General features: G+C 41.1%; 1 protein-coding gene across 1 annotated transcript in view; it reads right to left on the bottom strand.

The window, feature by feature from the left end:
- Positions 1–24,435, bottom strand: part of lamb1b (laminin, beta 1b) — a 49,558-nt gene extending 25,123 nt beyond the window's left edge. The window contains exons 1-16 of the mRNA XM_046873368.1: positions 24,287–24,435; positions 21,977–22,152; positions 17,992–18,124; positions 11,157–11,230; positions 10,805–10,993; positions 8,076–8,139; positions 7,526–7,728; positions 7,274–7,394; positions 6,941–7,129; positions 3,774–3,950; positions 3,421–3,533; positions 3,261–3,340; positions 2,976–3,111; positions 1,329–1,493; positions 968–1,089; positions 173–293 (exon numbers count right to left, since the gene is read on the bottom strand). Of these exons, the coding sequence (XP_046729324.1) occupies positions 173–293; positions 968–1,089; positions 1,329–1,493; positions 2,976–3,111; positions 3,261–3,340; positions 3,421–3,533; positions 3,774–3,950; positions 6,941–7,129; positions 7,274–7,394; positions 7,526–7,728; positions 8,076–8,139; positions 10,805–10,993; positions 11,157–11,230; positions 17,992–18,124; positions 21,977–22,152; positions 24,287–24,317 (2,094 nt within the window). The 5' untranslated portion in view covers positions 24,318–24,435. The remainder of the gene's footprint in view (positions 1–172; positions 294–967; positions 1,090–1,328; positions 1,494–2,975; positions 3,112–3,260; positions 3,341–3,420; positions 3,534–3,773; positions 3,951–6,940; positions 7,130–7,273; positions 7,395–7,525; positions 7,729–8,075; positions 8,140–10,804; positions 10,994–11,156; positions 11,231–17,991; positions 18,125–21,976; positions 22,153–24,286) is intronic.
- Positions 24,436–25,532: the final 1,097 nt, after the last annotated feature.

Genomic DNA, 25,532 nt, shown 5'->3' with positions numbered 1-25,532 from the left:
CTTCTACATGGATAAGAGAAAAGTTTGTATAACATTTTACATACCCGATAATAATTCATTATTTGCACAGTAAGCTTTATAAGCTCATACGCCTCACACTGAGAATATTGGGTCATTAATGGAGATAGTGTAGTTTAAGAGCAGCTGTGGTGTAAAAGTCAGATTTACTTACAGAGTCAATCAAGATGTGTGGCTGGTGATGAAAATCATTTGATGAGAAATGGGACAGATTTAATTTCACCGTGTATTTCTCGCCCTTTTCTAAACACAGTGGCCTGGACAAGACCATATACCTAAAAAACACACACACAATGTTTAAAGCGTTCCCTGGTGCACATAGAAATATAGACAAGTTGTTCTAGTTTCTAATTTAACATTTTATTTAAACAGTATTGCTATTTCAATATTGCTCACAATATGACTTCAAATACTGAAGTTCTGGATAAAATATTAATTTAAACTCTTTCAGATTAACATTATGTTGTATGAAATTTAATATTTAGACTATGGGACCAACCAGCGGTTTTGCTCATGTAGCAGAGAAATTAATATAATTAATATATTAATATAATAATATTGGATAAATGGGTGGACTGAGTATTAAACAGATGCAGGCTTCATTTAACCACAGCAAAGTTGGCTCAGCAGTCGATATTTGAAATTTAGCAAATAACAATAAAAAATCACACAGGTGAAGGTTGAATGTGTGAAATGATTTTACTACAGAAAAAAATCTGATCCCCCAAATGGTTTATGTTGTTTCAATGCAATGCTGCTTCTCGCGTTAAAAATAAAGTGAGAAAAAAGCTACTAAGACATGATGGAAATTTGTCCCATTGATCAAATGCCTGACTAAAATATTAACAAAATCATACTGTAATAAAATACCTTAACATCACACATTACAGTATGCAACAAAGAACCGCTTTACACATTATACTTTTTAACACACACACACACACACTACCTGGAGCCAGGAGGAAGTGAGATGGTCTGATGGTCAGAGAATGAACCTAAACATTTTGCAGGCGTGAGAGGATAAGCAGGCTGTGTCACATCTACTCTCACCTGCTCCCACACTTCAGGTAACTACACACACACACACACACACACACACACACACACACAACATCAGCCTAAGGAACAGATGCACTTAAGCACCCCCTCTGTCATAGTACTTAATCTATATTTTTGTACAATTATATATGTTTTGAATAGAAACAGAAAATAATATATATATGTAGTGTAATCACAATTTATTAAATCTCTCTAAAAAGTTTTTGCAAAAAAAAAGTAGATACAGGTAGGTTTTGTGCATGTTACATCACCTGAGGTTCATAGCGGATCAACAAGTCATAATCCATAGACTGTGGAATGTTGTCAATGGTAAACTGCAGGGTTTCTCTTTCAGGTACTTTGGCGAACCCAACACCAGTCCAGGTTGGGTGTCGATCTGCAGGCCGAGGAATAGGCCTCGTCACCACTGTCACTGCCTGAGTACAAGTTATTGGAAGAAATTACATATTACTCACATCTGTATACCTAATACAATGATCTCCCAATTAAAAAAAAAAAATTAGATTTTTACGTGATGTATATGATTCTATGGCATTTCTAATTTCCTGATTTAGACTGAGCGATTCATTTGCAATAAAACTTCACAGTACCGCAAGCTGCAATAATCAAGTGCAAATCGGTCTTTGAATGTGCACATCTTCATTCTTACCTTCTTAACAAGAACACAATAGGACACGAGGTCAAAATGGTTAAGATGTGTGTCTTGTTTCCATTAGTGTCTGTGATTTTCATAGACAGGATTTCAAGACATAGACAAGGTTGGAAAGGGGTCCAGTAAAAAACTGCTTGAGCTGCTGATATCATTAGTATTATATAATATTCTTCATTCGATTGGTCTTTGGATCCGAAGGTTGTGAGTTCAAATCCCAAGTAGAACAAGCTGCCACTCCCAAGCCCCTAAACAAAGGCTTAGCTGCTCAGTTGTATCAATAAGATCATTGTAATTTTTGTAAGAGAGTCAGCAAAACTCATGTAAATGAGTACACTAAGGATGTAAATATATGTGAAATAAGTAATAAATAATAAATCTTTTTTTTTAAATATATTTTCTTATTTTTTAGTTTACTTTGATCTTTACTTTAATTTTGCTCAGGGATAATTTTCTGATATTCCGATTCCTGGGCTCTGGATCTATTGTGTAAAACTGAGTTATGTTACATAAACTCAAAGTAACAAAGGTCTTTCTCCCCTTTAGCTATACCACACATATAACCTCTGCATTTTTACACACACACACACACACACACACACACACACACACACCCACACCCACACACACACACACACACCTATATACGCTAATTTACAACGAAGGACCCAATCTACCTCTGGTGAAATTTGCATAAGCCTTTCTCCAGTGTTATTTTGCGCAATGCACAATTCTGGCTTTATCTTGTTTTTCCCCCTATGTCTTTAATTTGTGCCATATGCTGCTTGGAGGATTCCCAGAGTAAGGACTTCATTGTATTCCCGTTCCACAGTCACCTCCTGTTTATGGACTATCAAAGGACTCCAAAACCTCTTGCTGAGATCTGAGCTTTTGTTTATGACCATTAGGTCATTGGTTGCAAAGAAATATTAGATTTGCCATTTTGGTCATTGTTTTTTATTCCTGATTTGCTGCTGTTGAGTAAAACAACAGTTACAGAAAACAAAGGGTTTTTTTTAGATATCCAAGGGGAAAAAATTTTACGCTTCTGGAATATTCTTCATACAATTTGTATCATTGCTTAGAATCTTTTCAGGAAGATTGCTAATATATTGATAAATATGCTATTATCAAAATGCTAAAAAGAAATGCTAATATTATCTAATGTTAGCACCAGTGCTTTTCATGAATGTGCTTTCTAGAAACTGTGCCATACTCAAACTCAGATCGTGCCCTGTGTGGAACTAACCGGTCCGAATGCAGCTTCCTCTGCCTCATAAGTGTAGTGGTCAAGGGCAGTGAAATAATATCCGGGGTTTAAGGTGTTACAGCGTCTGCCAGACATGTGCTCTCGACACACACACTGCCCTGTATGTGGAGAACAACTGCAAATAGAGAGGCAGATAAAGAAAGAGAGAGGGAGGCAGTGTGAGAGATGAACTGGCAATGCTACTAGTATCAATAGATTAAGACAATGTTGTATGAGACTGATGGGAAAAGCATAAATGCATTAAAGTAATCTGTTGGCTCTTACTCGTTGTTCAGAGCTCCTCCGAGATCGCAGTCACATGGCCGACAGCCATCCTTATCGGTGCTCAGGCCCCAGTGCTGAGGCTGAGGCACAAACACACTGATTCAGACATAAGTTATCACATACACTGGTTCGATTTCTTTAGGAATAAACACTCACTCACCTGACACCGATCACAGTTTCGCCCAGTGACAAGGCGTTTGCAATAACATATTCCTGTATCTGTGTCACAGGGATTTCCTCCAGGAAGAGTACCCAGAGGATTACAGCTGCATGCTGGGTTTCCAAGCACACACACACACAAACACACACACACACACACACACACACACACACACACACACACACACACACACACACACACAGAAATAAACAGGACGTATCCCATGATTCAAAGTTGTTATAACACAAAGATAGTAACCAGCTGTGTTTGTGAGTATGTGTGTGTATGGGTGTGTGTGTGTGTTTGTGTGTGTGTGTGTGTGTGTGTGTGTGTGTGTGTGTGTGCTTCCTCACGAAGGCAGCCTAGCATGTCTTGGCTGAGCCCGTAGTATCCTCGTTTGCAGTGATCGCAGCGTTCTCCCTCCACATTCTCCTTACAGCGACATTGACCGGCGATTAGTCCTCTCATCACGTCAGTCGCACTGTCGCACACACCGCCGTTCAGTGAGCCCCATATGTCACAGTCACACCCTGCAAACACCCACGAGTTTACAAAAGTTTTTAATAATTACACCACTTCTACACATGACAACACTGCACAAACAGTACAGTAAAATACATCACAACAGCATCATAAAAACAATAATAATGGCATGTGTTTACACTGTGGTCCCTGACACGCAATTTGGATAATTTGAGACAGATGTGTTTTTTTCATTAACCTGACCCAAATCTGCTTCCTGTGTTTGTCTTGTTTCCCTACCAAAATGCGCGACAATTACGCAACTAGCAGAACAATGATCCCACTGTAGGATCATGTTTACTGTTTCCATCCAAATATGTTACAATGTCATGAAATCATCAGGTGTTACTTTGGCCAACTTTCATCTAAACAGACTAAGAAATCAAATGTGAAATGAAGAACCACCTTTGATGATGCGTTAAATTTTGTTTTGATAGATTTCATATGCAAATGTCCCAAGTGTGTCCCAGCTAATGCTGTAGTAGCTTGTGACAAAAGCCAGCTTTCACACTCTGGAGCACATTTTACTAATTTACATGAATAATTTACAGTTATGGCATCTGGCAGACACTCTTATCCAGAGCGACTTACAAAAGTCTTTATCAATGAATACATTCTGATACAGGTTCATCATATGAATCCCACCAGTCCAAAAACTCTGTTAGAAGAGAAAATGGCTAGAAAACTATATATAGATAGATATATTAATAGAAGTATTAATTTAAGTATTGTTGAAAGAACCCAGGTGCCAGAATACCCAGGGTATGTATATGTATATGCCTATTTAATTATTTAATTTAATCAATAGAACAAAATGTGTTTTGCATTAATTTAATACATTTTCTTGGTACTCCTCACCAAGGCGTTGCCACAAATGCTGGACACCGAACAAGTTTATCTTAGTCTCATCAGACTACAAGATATAGTTTCAGTAATCCATGCTCTTGGACAGGTTGTCTTTAGCAAACTGTTTGTGGGCTTTCTTGTGAGTCAGCTTAAGAAAAGGCTTCCTTCTGGGACAACGGGCATGTAAACCAATTTTGTGCGACTGATGGCGTGACCATCATGTGACAAGAGAGCCTTCTGGTTCTGCAACCTCTAAAGCAATGCTGGCAGCACTCATGCGTGTTTTTTTAAGCAGCTTCTGCACCTGACACACAACATGAGGACTCAACTTTTTTGATGGACCCTTGCAAGGTTTGTCTTGAAAAACCTCTGTATGACCCCTGCCACTGTACTGTAACTCAGTTTCAACTTTTTATAGCCTCGGCCATCATTGTGCAGAGCAACAATTCTAATTTTCAAATCCTTAGAGAGTCCTTTGCCATGGGGTGCCATTTTGAACACCCAGTGGTCATTATGAGAGATTTGTATAAAATTTTAATTTGTATGGTCCTGTTAAGCAGACAAAAACATGAACATAATAAATTGGACATGTGGCTTTGCACGGTTAAACAACGTACAGCTGTTATCTCTTTCCTCTTCTTCTTTCGGCTGTTCCCATTAGGGGTTGCCTACTGCAGATCCTCCATCTCCATACTACTGTCTTCTACATCTGCCTCTTTTAAACCAACTACCTGCATGTCTTCCCTCACCACATCCATTAAACTCCTCCTTGGATTTCCTCTTTTCCTCCATCCTCAGCATTCTCCTACCGATATACCCCATGTCCCTCTTCTGCACATGTCCAAACCATCTCATTAGCACCTCCCTCAGAGCTCCCTCTTCAGCTCTGCCACCTACAGCTCCGTCTCTTGTCTTTTAGTCAATGTCACTGTCTCTGAACCCTACAACATCGCAGGTCTCACCACAGTCCTAAAACTTTCACTCTTGCAGATACCCTTCTATCACATATCACTACTGACACTTTTCTCCACCCACTCCACTCCACCCTGCACTCTTTTATTCACTACTCTAACACACTCTCTAGGTACATGGGGTAAACAGTGTAAAGTAATAAACTCCTCCACCTTTACCACCTCTTCTCCCTGCAACCGCACCACTCCACTGCCCTCCCTTTCATTCACACACATGTACTTTGTCTCAATCCTACTGACTTTTATTCCCATTTTCTCCACTGCATACCTCCAACTCTCCAGGCTCTTCTCAACCTGCTCCCTACTCTCACCACAAATAACAATATCATCCGCAAACATCTCTGTACCCAGAGACAGGAAAGGGCTCAGAGTTGATCCTTGATGCAGTCCAACCTCCAACTTGAACCAGTCTGTCGTTCCTACTGCACACTTTACTGCTGTCACACTGTCCTCATACATGTCCTGCACCACCCTCACATACTTCTCTGACACAACTGACTTCCTCATACAATACCACAACTCCTCTCTCGACACCCTGTCGTATGCGTTCTCTAAATCCACAAACACACAATGCAACTCCTTCTGACCTTCTTTATACTTCTCCATCAACATTCTCAAAGCAATAATGCATCTGTGGTGCTCTTCCTCTGCATGGAACCATACTGTTGCTCACAGATGGTCACCTCTTTTCAGAGCCTGGTTTCCACTACTCTTTCACATAACTTCATGGTGTGACTGATCAACTTTATTCCCCTGTAGTTACTGCAGGTCTGCACATCTCCCTTATTCTTAAAGATCGGTACCAGCACACTCCTTCGCCATTCCTCAGGAATCCTTTCACATTCCAGAATTTTGTTAAACAATCTTGTTAAAAACTACACTGCCATCTGTCCTAAACATCTCCACACTTCTACTGGTATGTCATCTGGGCCAACCGACTTTCCACTCTTCATCCTCTTGATCACTGCTCTCACTTCCTCCTTATTAATCCTATCCACTTCCTGCTTCACACTCTTCACACCATCCAACCTTCTCTCTCTCTCATTTTCCTCATTCATCAGATGCTCAAAATTCTCCCTCCACCTTCTCAACAAACTCTCCTCACTAGTCAACCCACATCTATCTGCATCTTTAAATATATATCTTCCATAATATCACTTCAAACGCACAAATATACTTACGTTCACAGATGTGAGGGTCTCTTATGTCCCTGTTAGGATGCTGGTAGTAGAAGGGCTTGCATCCCTCACAGTGTTGCCCCTGAGTGTTGTGTTGACAATCATCACACACTCCTCCACTCCTGTTCCCCGATGCAACATACATCGCCATGTTGAAGTGACACGCATTTGAGTGCTGATTACACTCACACTCTGTCTCACACACACACACACACACACACAAATAAAATAAAAAACACAGACGTACATATCAGTAACCCAAATTCAGACAGACCATAGGTATGTGTGTGTGTGTGTGTGTGTGTGTGTGTGTGTGTGTGTGTGTGTGTGACTCACTCTTGCACTCATTTGTGTTTCTGCCCTCTGCAGGTCTCCATGGGACGTCTTGATAAAAGTCTTGACACCTCTCACAGTTTAATCCAGACGTGTGATGATTGCACACACATTTGCCGTGGACCTGTGTGATCATGAACACACACACACAAACACACACTCACACAATTAGTTAAAATAAGTTAAAATAGGTCTATGCTGATTTTTTTTTTATTATTTTGTTTAAGGATGTTTTAGATCAGTCCAAATGCCTACCATGCCTTCAGGCCCATCCTCGCTGTCGTCCCCTGGTGCACACTCGGAGGAGTGACCATAACAGAAGCAGTTGCCACGAACAACCATGTCATAGAGAGCATAGTAGTATTTATTCTTCACCTCATCTCCTCCGTCCAGAAGGTTATCGCCGAGCATGTGTAGCTTCACCATCCGCATTCGCAGGTTAGTTATTCTCAGGAAGTCTATGCAGGTGTATATAAGTCCATTAACAGTAGCAATGTTTATACTGAGTGCTTCAAAGCCAACATGTATGTGCATATGAGGAGCATAATTTGGTGTAATTTTGTTAAAGCAATGACAAATACTGATGTAATAAATGGTAACCAACTTTTAAATAAAGCAATGCCAGTGAAAGGACAATGAAAATAAACATGAAACTGTTTATAACTGTTTATAACAATTGATTAAAAGAAAACAATGCCAAAAACTTTTTATAATACATTTGAGGAAGCTAATTCTCTTCTTTATATGCGATAGGGTTCTAATCGTGAGCTCTTTGTTCAAAGGCCTTGATCTTTTCACTACTTACTTTGGATTCCTTGACTGTAGGGATCAGGAATCTTAAATATAGGGTCAAGTGCTCGGTAAATCACCTATAATAAACACACACACACACACACACACACACACACACACACACACACACACACACACACACACAGACATCCAGAGAGATAAGATGCTACGGAAAGAAATGTAATCCATAAGCAAAATGTATGAACTAAAATATACATTTATTGTCCTGCAAATGGGATTCAAGTTCAGGTTTTCTTTCATTTCAATTTAAAATAGATTTAATCTTGTTTTGGCATGTGATATGTTCATGTCTGTGCTACATTATTTTGCCAGATCCTTCAGCAATGCTATAGATATACTGTCTGAAAAAAGTCTAAATGTACTTTAAATAATGTGAATAAAAAAAGAAACTACTGTCACAAACAAAAGTTTACTCACAAATACTGGTGTAAAGTCTCAGAACTTCAAAAAGAACTTCGAAATATTAATGAAAATGATCAATTCTCTGACTAAAACCTTGTGCAAACATTTACATGTGCTGCTCTGAAGAGAAGACTGGGTTAAATCAGACTGAAGTTAAATCATGTTTAAAAAGCAGAGTTAAAGCTTTAATAATAGCTTTTAGCGCACATTTCCCTCAGTTTAGAATGTCATTCAGAAATGGCAAGCTTTAGCTCATGCAGAGATTGTGATTTACTCTGCAGTGTTCCCCTTAAGGTTCTCGAGCTGCGTCAACAGCGCTTTGGGAACGCTTCCGTGTTGTCCACACTCTGATTCACATGTGTAATCAGTCTAATGGAAAGTGTGGCGTCACTGGCGGGGTGACATCACAACCAGAAAGCTATAAAAGCACTTGGAGCGGAACCGGCGCTACCTTCTGTTTGTTCAGGGAGCGCTCTATGTCTGTGTATGTCCTTGAGAACAAAAAACAAATATATAAGATGAAAGTGACACAAAAGACGAAGCACTTGTTTCGCACTATGTGCCGCTTGTTTGGGAGCGACGCATGCTAGGTCGTTTCTCGAGGGAGCTGACTGTGCAGATTGCGCTCGCATGTAGATGCGAATGCTCCGTTCCCAGAGAGCACTCTACGAGGAGGGTGCTCCCGCTCCTCACGGTTCTGGCCCCCTTCCGCAGAGGTGAGGGCATCAGAATCAGCAGAAAGTTCACCCCTCCAGTAAACTCGACGATTGCTTCCTGCAACCCTTATCAGTGCCTCTGTGCTGGGGCCTGCCTTATTTTTCTGGACCTGCACACCCAGGTGTCCTCTCAGGAGAGATCTTCTCTCTCAGGCAGGGGGCACAGTAATTCACCCCCGCCCAGAGCTGTGGAGGTTGTGGCTGTGGCCCTAAGGGCTGCTAGCTGCCGATCTCTCCACCGAGGTGGTAGAGACCATCCTTCAATTCAGAGCTCCCTCCGTGAGGAGGTCCATGAGGAGGTCATACACCGTGCCTGTTCACAGCATGGTGTGAACAAAAACATTTAGATCCAGTTAACTGCCTGGTTGGCCTGTTGCTGGAATTCCTTCAAGAACAATTCGCCAAAGGGTTGGCTCCTTCCACCCTGAAGGTTTACGTGTCGGTCATTGCAGCCTGTCACACTCTCCTCGCAGGGCAGTTGCTGGGTAAGAACCCGTTGGTGACACGTTTCCACCACTCTAGAGTGCCTGTGTGGGATTTGCCATTGTCTTTGAGGCCCTGTCGGAGCCTCCCTTCGAGCCATTTACAGGACACTTACAGTCAAGACTGTGTTCCTCTTGGCCATCTCCTCTCTCAAGAGAGTAGGGGATCTCCAGGCCCTCTCTGTGGCCCCCTCATTCCTGGAATTTACTCAAGGCATGGCCCATGCCTTCCCCTACCCTAATTCGGGGTATGTTCCCAAGGTACCCTCGGTCATCCCACGACCTGTTATGCTCCAGGCATTCTTTCCTCCTCGGGAAACCATGGTTACATACGTGACATACTGGAGATGATCTGCATAAAAGTGTCATCAGAAGAACATCTTTCCTTAAACTACATTTAATATTTGACTTATGCAAAATAATATCTAGATAAACTAAAGGAAACAAATTCAACAAATAAAGGAAGCAATAAAAAAAAAATACTTACAAAAACAGAAACCAATGCCTAAAAGAGATTCTACAAAAGTGCAATCATTCAAAACCTCAAAATAATTTACATTACATTTATGGCATTTGGCAGATGCCCTTATCCAAAGCAACTTCCATTAAAGGGTAAAGGGCCTTGCTCAGGGGCCTAGGAGTGGCAGCTTGGCTTGGGTGGGATTTGAACTCAAGACCTTTGGAGTCAAAGTCCAATGCCTTAACCACTATGCTGCCACCTCCAAATCCTGCATGGACCACACCAAGAAATGCAAGCTGATGCTTTTGTAACGTCCCTCACTGTCCACTAATTTCAATAAAACATCAAAAAAACAAAAGTAAAATATGAAATTGAGCCAGTGTCTTGATCCCATTCTAGATGCCATGTAGCCAAGGAATCAATTATTGTGAAGCCAAAAGCAATATATATAAAATGGAGCTGGCCTTGTTATTTGTGCTTGTTGCCATGGCAGAGAAAAGCCACTGAAAGCTTTAGAAAGCATTATATACAGCAACACACAGTATGTATACTTACTGAAATTATGATTTCAACCTTGTGTTTGTTTATGTGTGTGTGTGTGTGTGTGTGTGTGTGTGTGTGTGTGTGTGTGTGTGTGTGTGTGTGTGTGTGCTATGCAAACCTCTCCCTCTGTTGAAGGCTCGATGCTAGAGTACCGTGAATCACAGATGACCTCATCAACACTCTTGACCGGTCCTTGGGAGATGTGTGGAAAGGAAGCTGAGCAGTTAGATGCAAAGTAACGGTACACCTTCCAGGTCTGTCCAAAATCTGATGAACGCTCAATCACCATCGCTGCAGGACGAAATGTCTGTACACAGAGCACACACACACACACACACACACACACATTGCACAAAACTGACACTGAATCAAAAGATGAAACACACTTACATGTATATTCTACATTCTTCTGAAGCAGGAGATTCCTAAGGAGACGTGTCGTGTACATGCACATAGCGTGTGTCTGTTACCTTAAAGGTCATGATGATATGGGTAAAGTGGAATTCTGCTTCTAAGTCCAGTTGAATAGTCACATTCTCCACTCCTGTGTCAGAAACAAAGAGATGAGTGTGTGTGTGTGTGTCAGAGTGATATTCTGGCCAAAATGCAGAACACAAATTTAAGGTAAAGGCTGTTAATGCTATAAACACCGCCTTTAATTAAGTATTAGGAAGTATACAGTACTTGACTGTTTATTTAGTACCATATACATTTACTGGCCAGAATCAATCAATCAATCAATCAATCAATCATTTTTTTCAGTTTCAACATAGTTATTTATGATTCGTACTGTTAATGTTAACAACTCCTGCACATATTTCATGTAAATAAATAAGACAAGATATTATTTCCAATCCCAATATTAATATATAATGTTATTAATTATATTAATAATGAATAATAAATATTAAATAATAATATGATTATTATCAAAATAATATCATTAATCAGTGCCTTATCTTATCTTATCTTTGCTGCCCATCTTCATAGCATTCATTTATTTATTTATTTACAGAGACCACTCTGTGCATGTCAGGGGCGCGAGAGGAAGGACCCAAATGCAGGACGCGGGAGAAATTCAAAAGGCAGTCTTTAATTAGGGAAAAAACAAAGAGGCAAAAAACAGTCCGTAAACTAATGCACTTCCCTTAACAAGAGCATGGGAAAAAAACAAAGAGCAAAAAAGGGCAAAAAACAAAAACAACAAACCAGGAGCAGGGCAGAAGAGACCGGAAGAACACAGAAAACAATAACAAACAAACGTTCAAAAACCGGAGAAAAAAGAGACATACAAAGAGAAAGCAAAAAATAATCCACAGAGAAAAAACGGCAAGAAAGTCCCAAAAAAACATACACGAAGCCAAAAGACAATCTGGCAAGGGATGACAGGAGCCGGCGTCTATTTATACACACAAAATATAGCCGCGTCGTGCCGATGCCGAACCGGAAGCGGAACATGCACCAAGGAACATGCCCTGACAGGCCGGAGCCGGGAAACATGGAACGTAGGATAGATCCGAAGGGCCCTGGGCAGTCTGAGGCGCACAGCAACCGGGTTAATAACCTTGGAGATGGGGAATGGTCCCAGAAATCGTGGGGCGAGCTTGAGACACACAGCCTTGAGAGGAAGGTCCCGAGTGGAAAGCCACACCTTTTGACCAACCCGATAATGGGGTGCAGGGCAGCGCCTCCGGTTGGCCCAGCGAGCATAGCTTTGGGAAGCTCTAAGAAGTGCAGTGCGGGCCCTCCTCCAACTGAGTCGACAGCGCCGAAACTGAGCCAATGCAGATGGGACGGAAGCCTCAGCCTCCTGGGTAGAAAAGAGAGAGGGTTGATAACCATTAACCGTCTGAAAGGGAGATAATCCAGTGGCAGCAGTAGGTACCGAATTATGGGCGTACTCAACCCACAACAGCTTGGAGGACCATGAGGAGGCATCTTGTGCGCAAAGGACACGGAGTCCAGTTCCTAGCTCCTGATTGAGCCTCTCAGTCTGGCTATTGGTTTGCGGGTGGAACCCAGAGGAGAGGCTGATCGAGACCCCTAGGAGGCGAAAAAACTCCTTCCAAAATCTGGCTGTGAACTGAGGGCCCCAGTCAGAGAGGATGTTACGAGGAAGACCATGCAGGCGGAAAACGTGCAGGAGAAGGAGCGCAGCGGTCTCCTTAGCAGAAGGCAGTTTGGCCAGGGGAATAAAATGTACCATTTTCGAAAACCGGTCCACCACGGTAAGAATGACTGTGCTTCCGGCGGAGGGGGGGAGACCGGTAACAAAATCCAGGGCAATGTGAGACCAGGGGCGTTTAGGCACAGGAAGTGGATGTAGTAACCCCACCGAACGGCCCTTGGGATTCTTGTGTTGCATGCAGGTGGGACAGGCGGCAACAAATTCACGGACATCTTTCCGGACAGTGGGCCACCAGAAACGCTGCCAGAGGACGGACAGAGTTCGAGGAAACCCGGGATGACAAAACAGAGGTGAGCCGTGACACCACTGGAGGACTTGGGACCGCAGCTGCTCGGGAACAAAGAGTCTGTTAGTAGGGCAACCCTCGGGAACCGGCTGGTTCATAGTGGCAAGTTTAACCCTAGCCTCGAGGTCAAGGTCCAGGGCACGCACGGTAACTAAAGGAGAAAGTATGGATGTGAAGGTGGATTCTTCTTCCTCCACAGGGGAGTGTAACCTGGAAAGAGCGTCAGGCTTCCCATTCTTAGATCCTGGGCGGTAGGAGAGAGAGAAATTGAACCTGCCGAAAAAAAAGTCCCCAGCGAGCCTGGCGAGGATTGAGGCGCTTGGCAGTGCGTAGATACTCCAGGTTGCGGTGATCAGTCCAGACCAAGAAAGGGGTCTCAGCCCCCTCTAACCAGTGTCGCCATTCTTCTAGGGCAAGCTTGACGGCCAGGAGATCCCGCTCACCAATGGGGTAATTACGTTCAGCTTGGTTAGGATGGCGGGAGGAGAAGGTGCAAGGGTGCAACTTGTTATCAGTAGCGCCCCTCTGGGGCAGTACAGCGCCTACCCCTAGGTCAGAGGCATCGACTTCCACGATGAACTGGCGAGAGGGATCGGGAAAAACCAGGACCGGGGCAGAGGTGAAGAGGTCTTTGAGTCTGATGAAAGCTCGCTCCGCCTCGGGAGGCCATAAAAAAGGCCCGGTGGGAGGAGGTCAGTTGGTGAAGAGGGGCAGCAACTGAACTGTAGCCTCTAATAAATCTCCGGAAAAAGTTGGAGAACCCCAGGAACCTCTGCAGCTGCTTCCTAGAGGAGGGTGTGGGCCATTCCTTGACAGCTCTGATCCTGGCAGGATCCATACTTATGCTCCCCGTGGCAAGAGTGAATCCCAGGAAGGAGGTGCTAGAGACATGGAACTCACATTTCTCCGCTTTGACGTACAGACCATTCTGGAGGAGACGCTGGAGTACCAAACGAACATGGCCGACATGCTCATCCAGAGATCGGGAGAACACTAAGATGTCGTCCAGATATACAAAAACATAACGGTTCAACATATCACGCAGCACGTCATTAATAAGAGCCTGGAAAACCGCTGGCGCGTTGAGGCCAAACGGCATGACCAAATACTCATAGTGACCCCCGACGGGGTGTTGAAAGCCGTCTTCCACTCATCCCCTTCCCGGATGCGAACGAGATGGTATGCGTTTCTAAGGTCCAGTTTAGTGAAAATGGAAGCTCCTTGGAGCTGTTTGAATGCCGTATCCATTAAGGGGAGCGGATAGCGGTTCTTGATGGTGATGCTATTGAGACCACGATAATTGATGAAGGGGCGTAAAGTCCCATCCTTCTTCTCATCAAAAAAGAACCCCGCACTGGCAGGGGAGGAGGAAGGGCGAATAAGGCCAGTAGCAAGTGAGTCCTGAATGTACTGCGTCATGGCTTTTTGCTCGGGGCCCGACAGGTGATACAAACGTCCCCGGGGGGGGCGAGGACCCGGGTAGGAGGTCGATGGCGCAGTCATATGGCCGATGAGCAGGTGAGGAGGAAGCTCGGCCTTGCTAAATACCTGACCTAGGTCGTGATACACAGAGGGAATTGAGTCAAGGTCCAAGGTCTCAAAAGAACCAGAGGCTGATGGCTGGACTAAACAGTGGGAATGGCAGAAGGTTCCCCACTCTAAGACTTCACCCGTGGACCAATCCAGGCAGGGGTTGTGTTTCTGCAGCCAGGGAAAACCGAGCATGACCGGGGTGTGAGGGGAAGAAATGACCAAAAAGGATAGCCACTCCTGATGTTGATCGGCAATGGTGACCCGGATGGGCTTAGTGCGACAGGTTGCCTGATAAAGGGGATGGCCATCGAGGACTTGAACTTGAAGGGTGGCTGGCAAGGATTCGGTCTCAATCCTCAACTGCTGAACTAGATCCTGATCCAGAAACTCTGAGTCTGCCCCTAAATCCACAAAAGCCGCAAGCTGGTGATCCTGTCCTCCAGAGAGGATGCGGATGCCTAGGAGTGGTTTGGAGAGGGCAGGAAGAATTTGGCTCGGCGAGGACCTCTCCATCAGCGATGAGCCCGGTCTTTTACTGGGCAGGAAACCGCCATGTGTCCAGCCTCCCCACAGTAGAGACACAAGCCTCTGGAGCGACGCCTCTCCTTTTCATTCGGGGATAGGTGTCGGCGGCCAATTTCCATAGGACTGGGTGGAGAGTGGGGTTCTGGTACAGTAGTGTCACAAGGGAGTGTTCGACGTCGGTATTGCAGTGGAGAGCGGTGACGATCGGAGCGCCGAGAAGTGTGCTCCAAACGCCGCTCCTGCAGGCGTCTGTCAATTCACGTAGCAAGGGCAATGAGGCCAAGCCCGATGGAAGTTCCCGGGCGGCTAACTCATCTTTAACTTCAGCAGCCAAACCACGATAGAAGGCGTCATAGAGGGCAGTGGGGTTCCATCCGCTATCCGTAGCAGCGGTGCGGAACTCAGCGACAAATTCAGCCACTGAACGCCTACCTTGAGTGGCAGAAAACAGCAAGGCGAGCCATATCGTGACGAGGAGAGGCGGAGTCAGATTGTTCTGTCAGGGGCGCGAGAGGAAGGACCCAAATGCAGGACGCGGGAGAAATTCAAAAGGCAGTCTTTAATTAGGGAAAAAACAAAGACAACAAACCAGGAGCAGGGCAGAAGAGACCGGAAGAACACAAAAAACAATAACAAACAAACGTCCAAAAACCGGGGAAAAAAGAGACATACAAAGAGAAAGCAAAAAATAATCCACAGAGAAAAAATGGCAAGAAAGTCCCAAAAAAACATACACGAAGCCGAAAGACAATCTGGCAAGGGATAACAGGAGCCGGCGTCTATTTATACACACAAAAGATGGCCGCCGCGTCGTGCCGGCGCCGCACCGGAAGTGGAAGTTGGACTACCGGAAGTTGTTACTGGAAGTGCGCGCGCCGTTGGCTGACAGTGCAGCAGGGGGTGGTTCCACATCAACTGTTTAAAGTTACTGAGCAACTCAAAAACTTTTGATTTCGACTGTAATTAATATAAACAGTCTTTTACTATGGCTCAGGAACACAGTTTGCATGTACAGTTTTGCATTTAAGTGCTCATCACTGCACACCTCAACAATGTCACCCAGGTGTGGATGGGTTTTCTTTTGAGTCGGGCTCCTCTCAATGTTTCTTCCTCATGCCATCTCAGGGAGTTTTTCCTTGTCACAGTCATCACTGGTTGCCTCATTAGGGGTAAACTTACAGTTATAAGGAACAAAGTTATAGTCACTAAACATATACACTCTTTTATACAGCTTTATAAGCGCCATATCTCTGTAAAGCTGCTTTGAGACAATGTCCATTCTATAAAAATAAAAATAAATCGAACTGAATTGAATTTTTTGCTGTATGTATATTTTTATATTTAACTTTGTTCATTTGCACAATGCTACGATTTGCACTTCTGGTAGATGCTGAACAGCATTTTATTGATCAGTAGCTGTGCTGTGCAATAAGAATAAAGTTCTATCTAGCAATACATCAATCTATGTGGCAAGTGTGAAATGCATAAATGTGTAAAAAAAGGCATTAATGCACGCAGAAACACATCAAGCACGGTTGGTAGTGTCATATTGGCTGTTCTGAGTATTTCAGTGTTTCATTTACACACATGGGTTTCATGAGTTTACCCATAATGGTGTAAAAAAAAAAAGGGCAGAAAAAAAAAAAAAAAGTTTCAGTTTGTTGATTAAAAATAATAAACACTAATGATGAAAATAATAGCCTAAATAGCCATAAAATAGTCGTAAAAAGGATGACACTGACAGGAAGTGGCCATGATTTCGGGCATGCTCAGAACAAATATAAGAGTTTTCGCACATGCCCAGTACAAATCGTTTTTCCGAAACTGCGCTCAAAGTGCAAGGCGGAGACTAAACAAACTTGTGGTCCACCACCTAATATGTTCCTGCGGAAACTCAGATTTAAAAAATGTTCCAGACATAAAAAGGATTGCATTTGGTACACATGTGCACCGAAAGCCCTGTACCAAATGGTTTTGTACGGATACGTGTACCATTAGGCCACCATGTTAGACTGATCAGAAGGTCATGCGTTCACATCCCAGCACCACCAGCTACAACTGCTAGGCCCTTAACCTTAAACTTCTTAGTTGTATTAATGAAAAAGTGTCTGGCAAATTGTGTGAAATTGGAGTTCACAGAAAGCACATACTGTGCAGTTAGAAGACAGCTAAAGATATCTAGGTTTGTTTAGCTTTAGTATAATTTCAGTAATGGTCTGCTTTTCTTGAAAATATATCACAGAGAATTTGAGGCTAAATACAGTACAACAAGATTGTTATGGCAAGGTTTTCTTGTGACTCATGGGAAAAGAAATTGCTCTGGAGACCAGAATAATTTGAACAATTCCACACCCTGAACTGACTAATAAATCATAAATTAGTAATGGAGAAAAAAATGCCCACGAATCCCATCATTCGACGCCAAGAAAGCTGATCATGAAGACTTGGTGGGAACTACACTGAAATGTTCCCACACCCAGCTGCACTACTCTTCCTTTTTTTTCTTCTCCAATTTCCCACCCTTTGCTCTGTTCTTCATCTTGGCTAAACTCTTTTGCTCTCGTTTTCCCAGTCAGAGGTCCCACCACAAGGGAAACACTAAGTCATTCCAAAGGAAGTAGGACAGGATCGACAAGTAGCAGCGCTGAGCTAGAGATTGTAACTGGTGGTTCTAAGTGTAATGTTTTATGAGATTCACTTCATGTTGATTTAATGGGTTAGTCATGTGTTTATTCGTCCTCACATTAACCTCATACACATACAGAACACTCACCGTTCTCTGACTGCCACCAAGTTACGAGACGGTTAGGAGTAAAGGTTGTGACCACGTTGTCGATGGTGTGGCTGTTGGGATGGGTGACTTCATTGTAGAGGTCCCGAGAGTCACACTCAAAACACTTCTCAGCCTGAAAAAAAAATCTTTGGATTGGATTTTGAATTGAAGAATCTGTACACCAGATGTTCTGGTCTCACACCTGCTACTGTCTCCATTACTCATGTTTTTTACGCACACATACTTGCACATGTGAATTAGATCAAATATGTATATGTAATTTAGCTTGAAATATGTAATCTATAGCCAGTGCACAGTGAGTAGAGTGATGATAGGGTAATATCAATTTAAAAATACATAAACTGTATAAAATCTACAATAGATAAAATAATATAAAAGTCCTGTAAATATGCAATTTATAACTACTACTCAAATGCTAAATTGTCTAAAATATGCTAAATGTTTTTTTAGCTGCATTATTCATTGATAAATAGATTGTGATTAGTTATTGGTAACGTGTTCCAGATTGTTGTTCCAGATTGTTGGAGCATTAAATTAGTAACAGATGAGTCCATAAATAGCATTTAAATCTTATACTTTGATGTGTCATGTTTTGTCTGTTTTTAGTTTGGCATGTACTGTGTAAAATGGATTTAAGAATTAAAGCATCATTGACACTGAGCTACTTGACATTAAACATCTTAACCACAGTAGATATCTGTGCAGAAGACTCAACATTATCAGGGACTCCTCCCATCCCAGACAGAAACTGCTCAACCTCCACCATCCTAGTGACAAAACATTCAGACCTTCTCCCATCCCATTCACAAACTACTCAACTTTCTTTCATTCCACTCACAAAATGTTTACTTCTATCCATCCAAGAGAAGTTACAGGGCCATTCACACCAAAACTAGGTTCAGAGCGATTTTTCCCACTACAACCATCAGTCTACCGAAACTACACCGTTTGTCTCACTGATGATTTATTAATGATGCAGTTCTGCCCTGCTCTATATCTTCTGCATTGTCTCTGTATAACTACACTTGTATAAAAAGGCAAATTTGAGCATATTTGCGTATATCTTTATATATCTGTGTACTTAATAGCTAAGTTGGCCCATTATTATAGAAATCATTTCCATGTTCACTTTCTAGATAAAAAAAAGAACATTTTTCAGCCCAATGACACATCACACAGTGAATAACCGGCATGGGTTCTGTAGATAGATGCAGATAGTGTCTTGTCCTGTTCCAAAATGTGACTTGTGGACCCCATCACAGTCTGAATAGAGTTTTTTAATGCAGGGTTTTTGGCAATACAAAGGAAATGGATGGTAAATTTTCCTCCTACTGTGAGTAATTAAAAATGTTACAGGGGATGGAAATAAACTGTTTTATTTATTTTATAACATTTTATAACAACTTACATTGTTCTGCAAATTTGTTACTTCCTACATACCTGACTACAGGAAGATATACACTAAGTTTAAATAGTTGTTATAGCCCTTTTTCAAAGATGGGGGAAATTGCACTTCTGAATGTACTGAAGTTGAAAGATGCTTTTGGAAAATGTAATGAAAAAGCAACTAAACTAAACATAAAACAATTTTTAGTTAGATCTGAGGCTTGCAATAAATGGAATGATCTATGTACAAAATACATTTATTTCATTTATACTTGTGTCCAACAAACCAGGAAAAGCTAAACAAAAAAAAAAAGAAAGAAAATATGGCTTCTGTTCAGACTTAATCAAAATGAAAAGAATTGAAGCTATTTGTGATCTATAATAATTGCATAAATTTGTAGATTTCAGATTTACAATTGTATCATTTTCCAGCCTGACGTAAATTGCCAGCATTTTTACAGCTCAAACCAAGCATATTAAATTTATATTAAAATACACATAAAAAATGGAGAATTAGTAGTACGCAAGAATGTTTTTCTCTGTCCTCCTTCTGTACTGTACAATCGCCTACTTGTGCATACGTCTATATTCAAACGTTGCAAGATAAAAAACTGATCAAGCCTTGACATACTGTAATGTATAGCTTGGACTTCTCAACACTCCCTTCTTATTTCCTCTGAACACACAGAACTTTCTCAGTGTACACTACAGTGGAGTGTCAAAGAGCTCAGAAAGAAGCCTGAGGGCGGATGGGTCACTCGGACAGAGAGAAATCATCCTCTGCATATCACAATCTCGACAAAGGGAGAATTGTTGAGAGAATGTCGATTTTTTTTTATTACAGTGGACCGACATAGTGATGTCAAACTACTCACGCAAACAGAGACAGAAACAATAAAAAGCTCTACATATAATGTAGATAAAAAATCAGGAATATACTGCTGACAAAGATTCAAAGAATGAAATGAATAACAGATATTTTAGCCTTTATTTTAGAATGTACTTATTTAGCTCTCTGCTTTGAGTCATGTGCAGTATGGAACTGCTGCTATCAGGATTTCAGAACAGTAGTTGAATTCAGATGATCCAAACCAAGCAATATAATACAGCAATGATTTACACAATTTTCCTCAATTTCACTCAGATTTTTTTCAAATAGCCATGATGTTTTAGATCCAAACGTTGCTTTTGTACTGAAGCTGCATTGCTAAAGTACAACCCCGAAATCCCCAAAAAATTGAGACGCTGTGTAAAATTTTAATAAAAACAGGATGTAATTATTTACAAATCTCACAAACCCCCATTTTATTCACAATTGAACATAGAAAACATATTAAAGGTTTAAATTGTGGAAATGTACCAGAAAAAAATATTTTAAAATTTATGTCTGCAAAAAAGTTGGGATGGGGTGTGGTGTACCACTGTGTAGCATTCCCTCTTTTTCTACATAACAGTCTGTAATTGCCTGGGAACTGAGGAGACCAGCTGCTAGAGTTTTAGGAGAGGAATGTTTTACCAAGCCATTTGTGTCTGATATAGAATTCTAGTTTCCCAACAGTCCTGGGTCTTCTTTGACATTTTTTGTTTCATAATTTTTCAAACATTTTCAAGTGGTGAAAGTTCTGGACTATTCTACTACAAAGCCCTGCTGCTGTAAAAGATGCAGTATGTGGTTTAGCATTGCTAAACGTGTAGCGCTTTCTCTGAATAGAAGCATATGTTACTCTAAAACCAGTCTACATCTTTCAGCATTGATGCTACATGTCCAAATGTAAAAGCTGCCCATTCAATAGGCACTAATGCCCCCTATAACTTAGAGTTGCAGGCTTTTGAACTGAGCATAATTATAAGCTGCATGGTCCCTCTCCTCTTTAGACTGAAGGATGTGGCGTTCATGGTTTCCAATAAATGTAAAATTTTGATTTGTTTGACCATAGTTTTCCACTATCCATTTTAAACGAGCCCATTAAAGATGGTAGTGTTTTTGGATCATGCTCTGGAGGTGTTTCTAAGCCCATGCAGTGATTTCCATTACAGAATCATGTCTGTTTTTAATGCATTGCTGAGATCTCAAACGCTGAGGGCTCAAAAGTCTCAAGCATCCATCACTGATCTATGCCCTTGTTGGTTCTGCACACAAATTTCCCCAGATACTTTGAATCTTTTGATGATTATGTATATAGTTGATGATATTCAAAGTGTTAGCAATTAATTAAAACATTATTCAGAATTTGTTCCACAATTTGTAGACACAGTGTTTCACAAACTGGTGAACCTCTGCCCATTTCAGAGAGACTCTGACTCTCTAAGATACTTTTTTCCCTTAAAATGGAATATTTCTTCATTTTAAACATTTGAAATGTTTTCGATGTTCAATTGTGCAAATCATTGCTATTAATTGCATTCTTTTTTTATTTACATTTTTTTAATTTTTTTCCAACTTGTTCAGAATTGAAGTTGTACATCCAACTTTACATATTGGTTTAGTTAGATTCATCTATTACTGATTTAATATTCAGGAATTAAATACAATATAAAGCCCTAATGCTGATATGAAAAGTGTGTTCATTTTTGTTACCGCTAGGCTGCTGAAGATGCAGAAGTGTTCAGGAGAGTAAAGTCCACAGGTTGACGAGGCTGTAAGGCGATGAGCTCTGCCGATCAACAGGTCGCCTGTGGCAGGGTAACAGCTTCCCTCTGAACACATATTGTTGGCTTCAGGAAGAAGCTGTGCCTGGACAGCCAAACCTAACGCTACGGGAGAACAATAAAGAAAAAGAGTTCAATGCTGTATGGTTCAAGTCTCACACATACACACACACACACACACACACACACACACACACACACGCACACACAGGGAGGACTGCAAAGAAAAGAAACTAGAAAGACTAAGGAAACCCATGGAGACAGGAAGAACATGTGAAAATACAAAGTAAGAAATTATATTGCCAGAAGTATGTGGACACCTGACCCCCCATACGCACATGGGGTCTATTCACCCTTTTGCTTGTTTCACATGGGTATTGTCATGCAGTTTGTGCCTCTTATTTCAAATTAGAATAATTGGCAACAAATATGGGTGTGCTGATATCCACAGACTTTTGGCTATATAATTTAGCAAGTCACACATGCGACTGAAGGACCCTGAAGCTACGGGGGTACCAACCCTACGTAATTCACAATCGTAATGCACCACACAGAGTGTATAGATTGTTCTCTTTTATTAAGTCATGTTTGAATTTCTGTAAAGAATCAGAAAGTACCTCAGAGAATTTATAGATACTAAAATACACAAATGTAGCAGCAAATCCCAAAATTGTAAACTTTTAACCATAGGATTTTTCCCTTATTCTCAGAAACAAAAACAGAGCCAGTCGAAAGAATTCGAACCCCTCACACGGTTATAGCTTGAATCCCGATGAAATCATTAGTATCCAGGAATGTGAGGGAGCGAAACTATTTCTCTCTATGAGGGGATGCTTTTATTTAATTGATTTAAATAATTAATTGAATTGGAATTAATTGGTGTAATACCAGTCAGCTCACAAATGTGTACAAGAGCAAAGTTAGGTTTTTTATTCGAATTATGATTAGACTCTTTAATGAAAGACATCTGAAGTGTAAATAAGTTGTACAGGCAGAGGGTATTCATAATACACTCAATTGGTGCTTATGGTATGTACCTAGAAAGTGAACAGGATTTGTTTATGTGCAGACTGAGTATAGATTTCAAATTGTATATTGCAGATATTTATATTTTAGTGCTTAATAGTTAAAAAAACTAATGTATTATTAAAAGGCCTAAAATAAACATTACTTCATTTTGTTTGTGTTTGTTCCCAATGACAGAGCGAACTTGTATACGAAAAAGTCGTATTTTAATAATAATAAACATACAACCACGCACTGTTACACACACACACACACACATGAAAAAAGAGATCAGTTAAACACGGGAGAAATTACTGTCTTTACACTGACCTTTATCTCTTAGACTTTTTCAAGTTGTTATAACTTACACATGGCCCGGTGTGAAATCCACACTGTTGCATGAAGTTTGGTTTGTGTTTACAGAGTAGGTTTGTGCAGCAAACAGGTTTGTGCTCCATAAAACTTCACATTTAAATTCATCTGACCATGTTGCTTCAGTGGCATTTCTGGATCATGTTCACACATGGCTTCTTCTTTGCACGAGAGAGCTTTGGGTGACACAGTGAACTGTGTTGACTTCTGGAGATGTTTCTCAGCCCATTATTTTATTATTTTCCATTACAGAATCATCCGTTTATAATGCATTGCCTCCTGAGAAACCGAAGATCACCAGCTTCCAATATTTCTTTTTCTTACCCTTGTCCCTTGTGCACAGATATTCAAAATCTTTGCAATTTTTGATGTTGATGAACCTTAATTTGAAATGTTTCCACAATTTGTAGACAGTCTATAACAGATTTGTGAGTCTTTGCCCAACTTTAATTCTCAGAGACTCTGAATTTCCAAAATACTCTTTTTATACCTACTCATCTTACTGATCTGTTGTTTTAATTAACCTCATTAGTTGTTAATGTTCCTGTTGTTTTTTTTTTTTTTTTTGTAACAATTACGTTTCAAGTCTTTTGTTGCCCTGTCCCAATGTTGTTAAGCCCTGTTGCCATCAACTAATAAAAAAACAGTTACAATTAGATCACTTTTGTGTTTTGTTGTTTTTGTTTTGCTCTTCCAAACCAAAACACACACACACACACACACACACACACACACGCAGTTACATTTACATCAGATAAGATCAGTTAAAGACGGGGAAAAGTTACTCTCTCTCCTTCATTTTTAATCTGCAAATCTTCAACCAAACCTTCGTTTTTTAGTTATGAAGTTTTTTAAAACTTACCCAGAATCATGGCCCAGTGTAAAATCCGCATTGTTGCATGAAGCTCGTGTTTTGCGTTTATAATAAAAGCTCGTGCAGATGCGGATGCTCTCACAGCCAGCGCGAGGAAAACGGTCCTGGGCGGAGCAGAGTTGCCAGATCTATCTTAAAGACGTGGATCCAAAAATCAGTAACAGAATCACCAATACTGCCAAGTATTATGAGTTGCATGTACAAAAAAAATATGTCAAGTGTACTGGTGCTATAGGATATATATAAAACGATACAAACTAGGAAATACAATAAAAAATAATTAATAAGGATAAAGATCAGGGAAGCGGATCCAAAGGTTTCGGGCCGCCACATGCACTCTGTGCAACAGTTTTTTCCCTGAAGCCATCAGGATCCTTAACACAGAGCTGAACTAAAACTCACACACACACCCAACTGTGTTACTGATCTGTACAACCCAGACTCGTACTCGTGCACACATCCATGTCTTCAGTACCACCCATATTATATTACTTCATTATTACAAACATGCTGTTTTTGCACATCTTTTTTGACTGCTGATATTGCTGTTTTGCACAAACCCCTTTGTTTACATTTTGTTTACGTACAAGTACACTCCTGTACTCAGCTCTATCTGCACACTGTACTGTATAATATACAGTAGGTTTACTGGCAGTGTTATTTTGTGTTTTGTGTATTTGTCCTACACTGTCTTGCGTTGTCTTTGCACTGTCTGTCTTGCACTGTTTGCACCAGGTTGCACACGATGCACTTTATGTGGCGAGGACACTTACTAGTCCTTAGCTCTGTGTTTTCTGTTATGTAGCTTCATGTTGTTCCTCAGGGTTCTGGAGGAACGTTGTCTCATTTACTGTGTCAGCTATATGTGCTTGGAATGACAATCAAAGCTTCTTGACTTGAGATAAATACATTGTACAATTTGTGCAGCTGTTTAAACTACCATGATATATATATATATATATATATATATATATATATATATATATATATATATATATATATATATTAAAAAATCATATATACACTTCTTCTATTTCTTTCAGCTTCTCCCGTTAGGTGTCGCACAGCGGATCATCCGTCTCCATACATTTTACCTCTACCGTCCTTTACATTTGCCTCTTTTAACCCAACCACCTGCATGTCTTCCCTCACCACATCCATAAACCTCCTCTTTGGTCTTCCTCTTTTCCTCCTTCCTGACGGCTCCATCCTCAGCATTCTCCTACTATTATAC

The sequence above is a fragment of the Silurus meridionalis genome, chromosome 18, assembly GCF_014805685.1.
Source record: "Silurus meridionalis isolate SWU-2019-XX chromosome 18, ASM1480568v1, whole genome shotgun sequence".
Lineage (NCBI taxonomy): Eukaryota > Metazoa > Chordata > Actinopteri > Siluriformes > Siluridae > Silurus > Silurus meridionalis.
The sequence above is the reverse complement of the archived record's forward strand: the minus strand, read 5'-3'. Positions and strand labels throughout refer to the sequence as shown.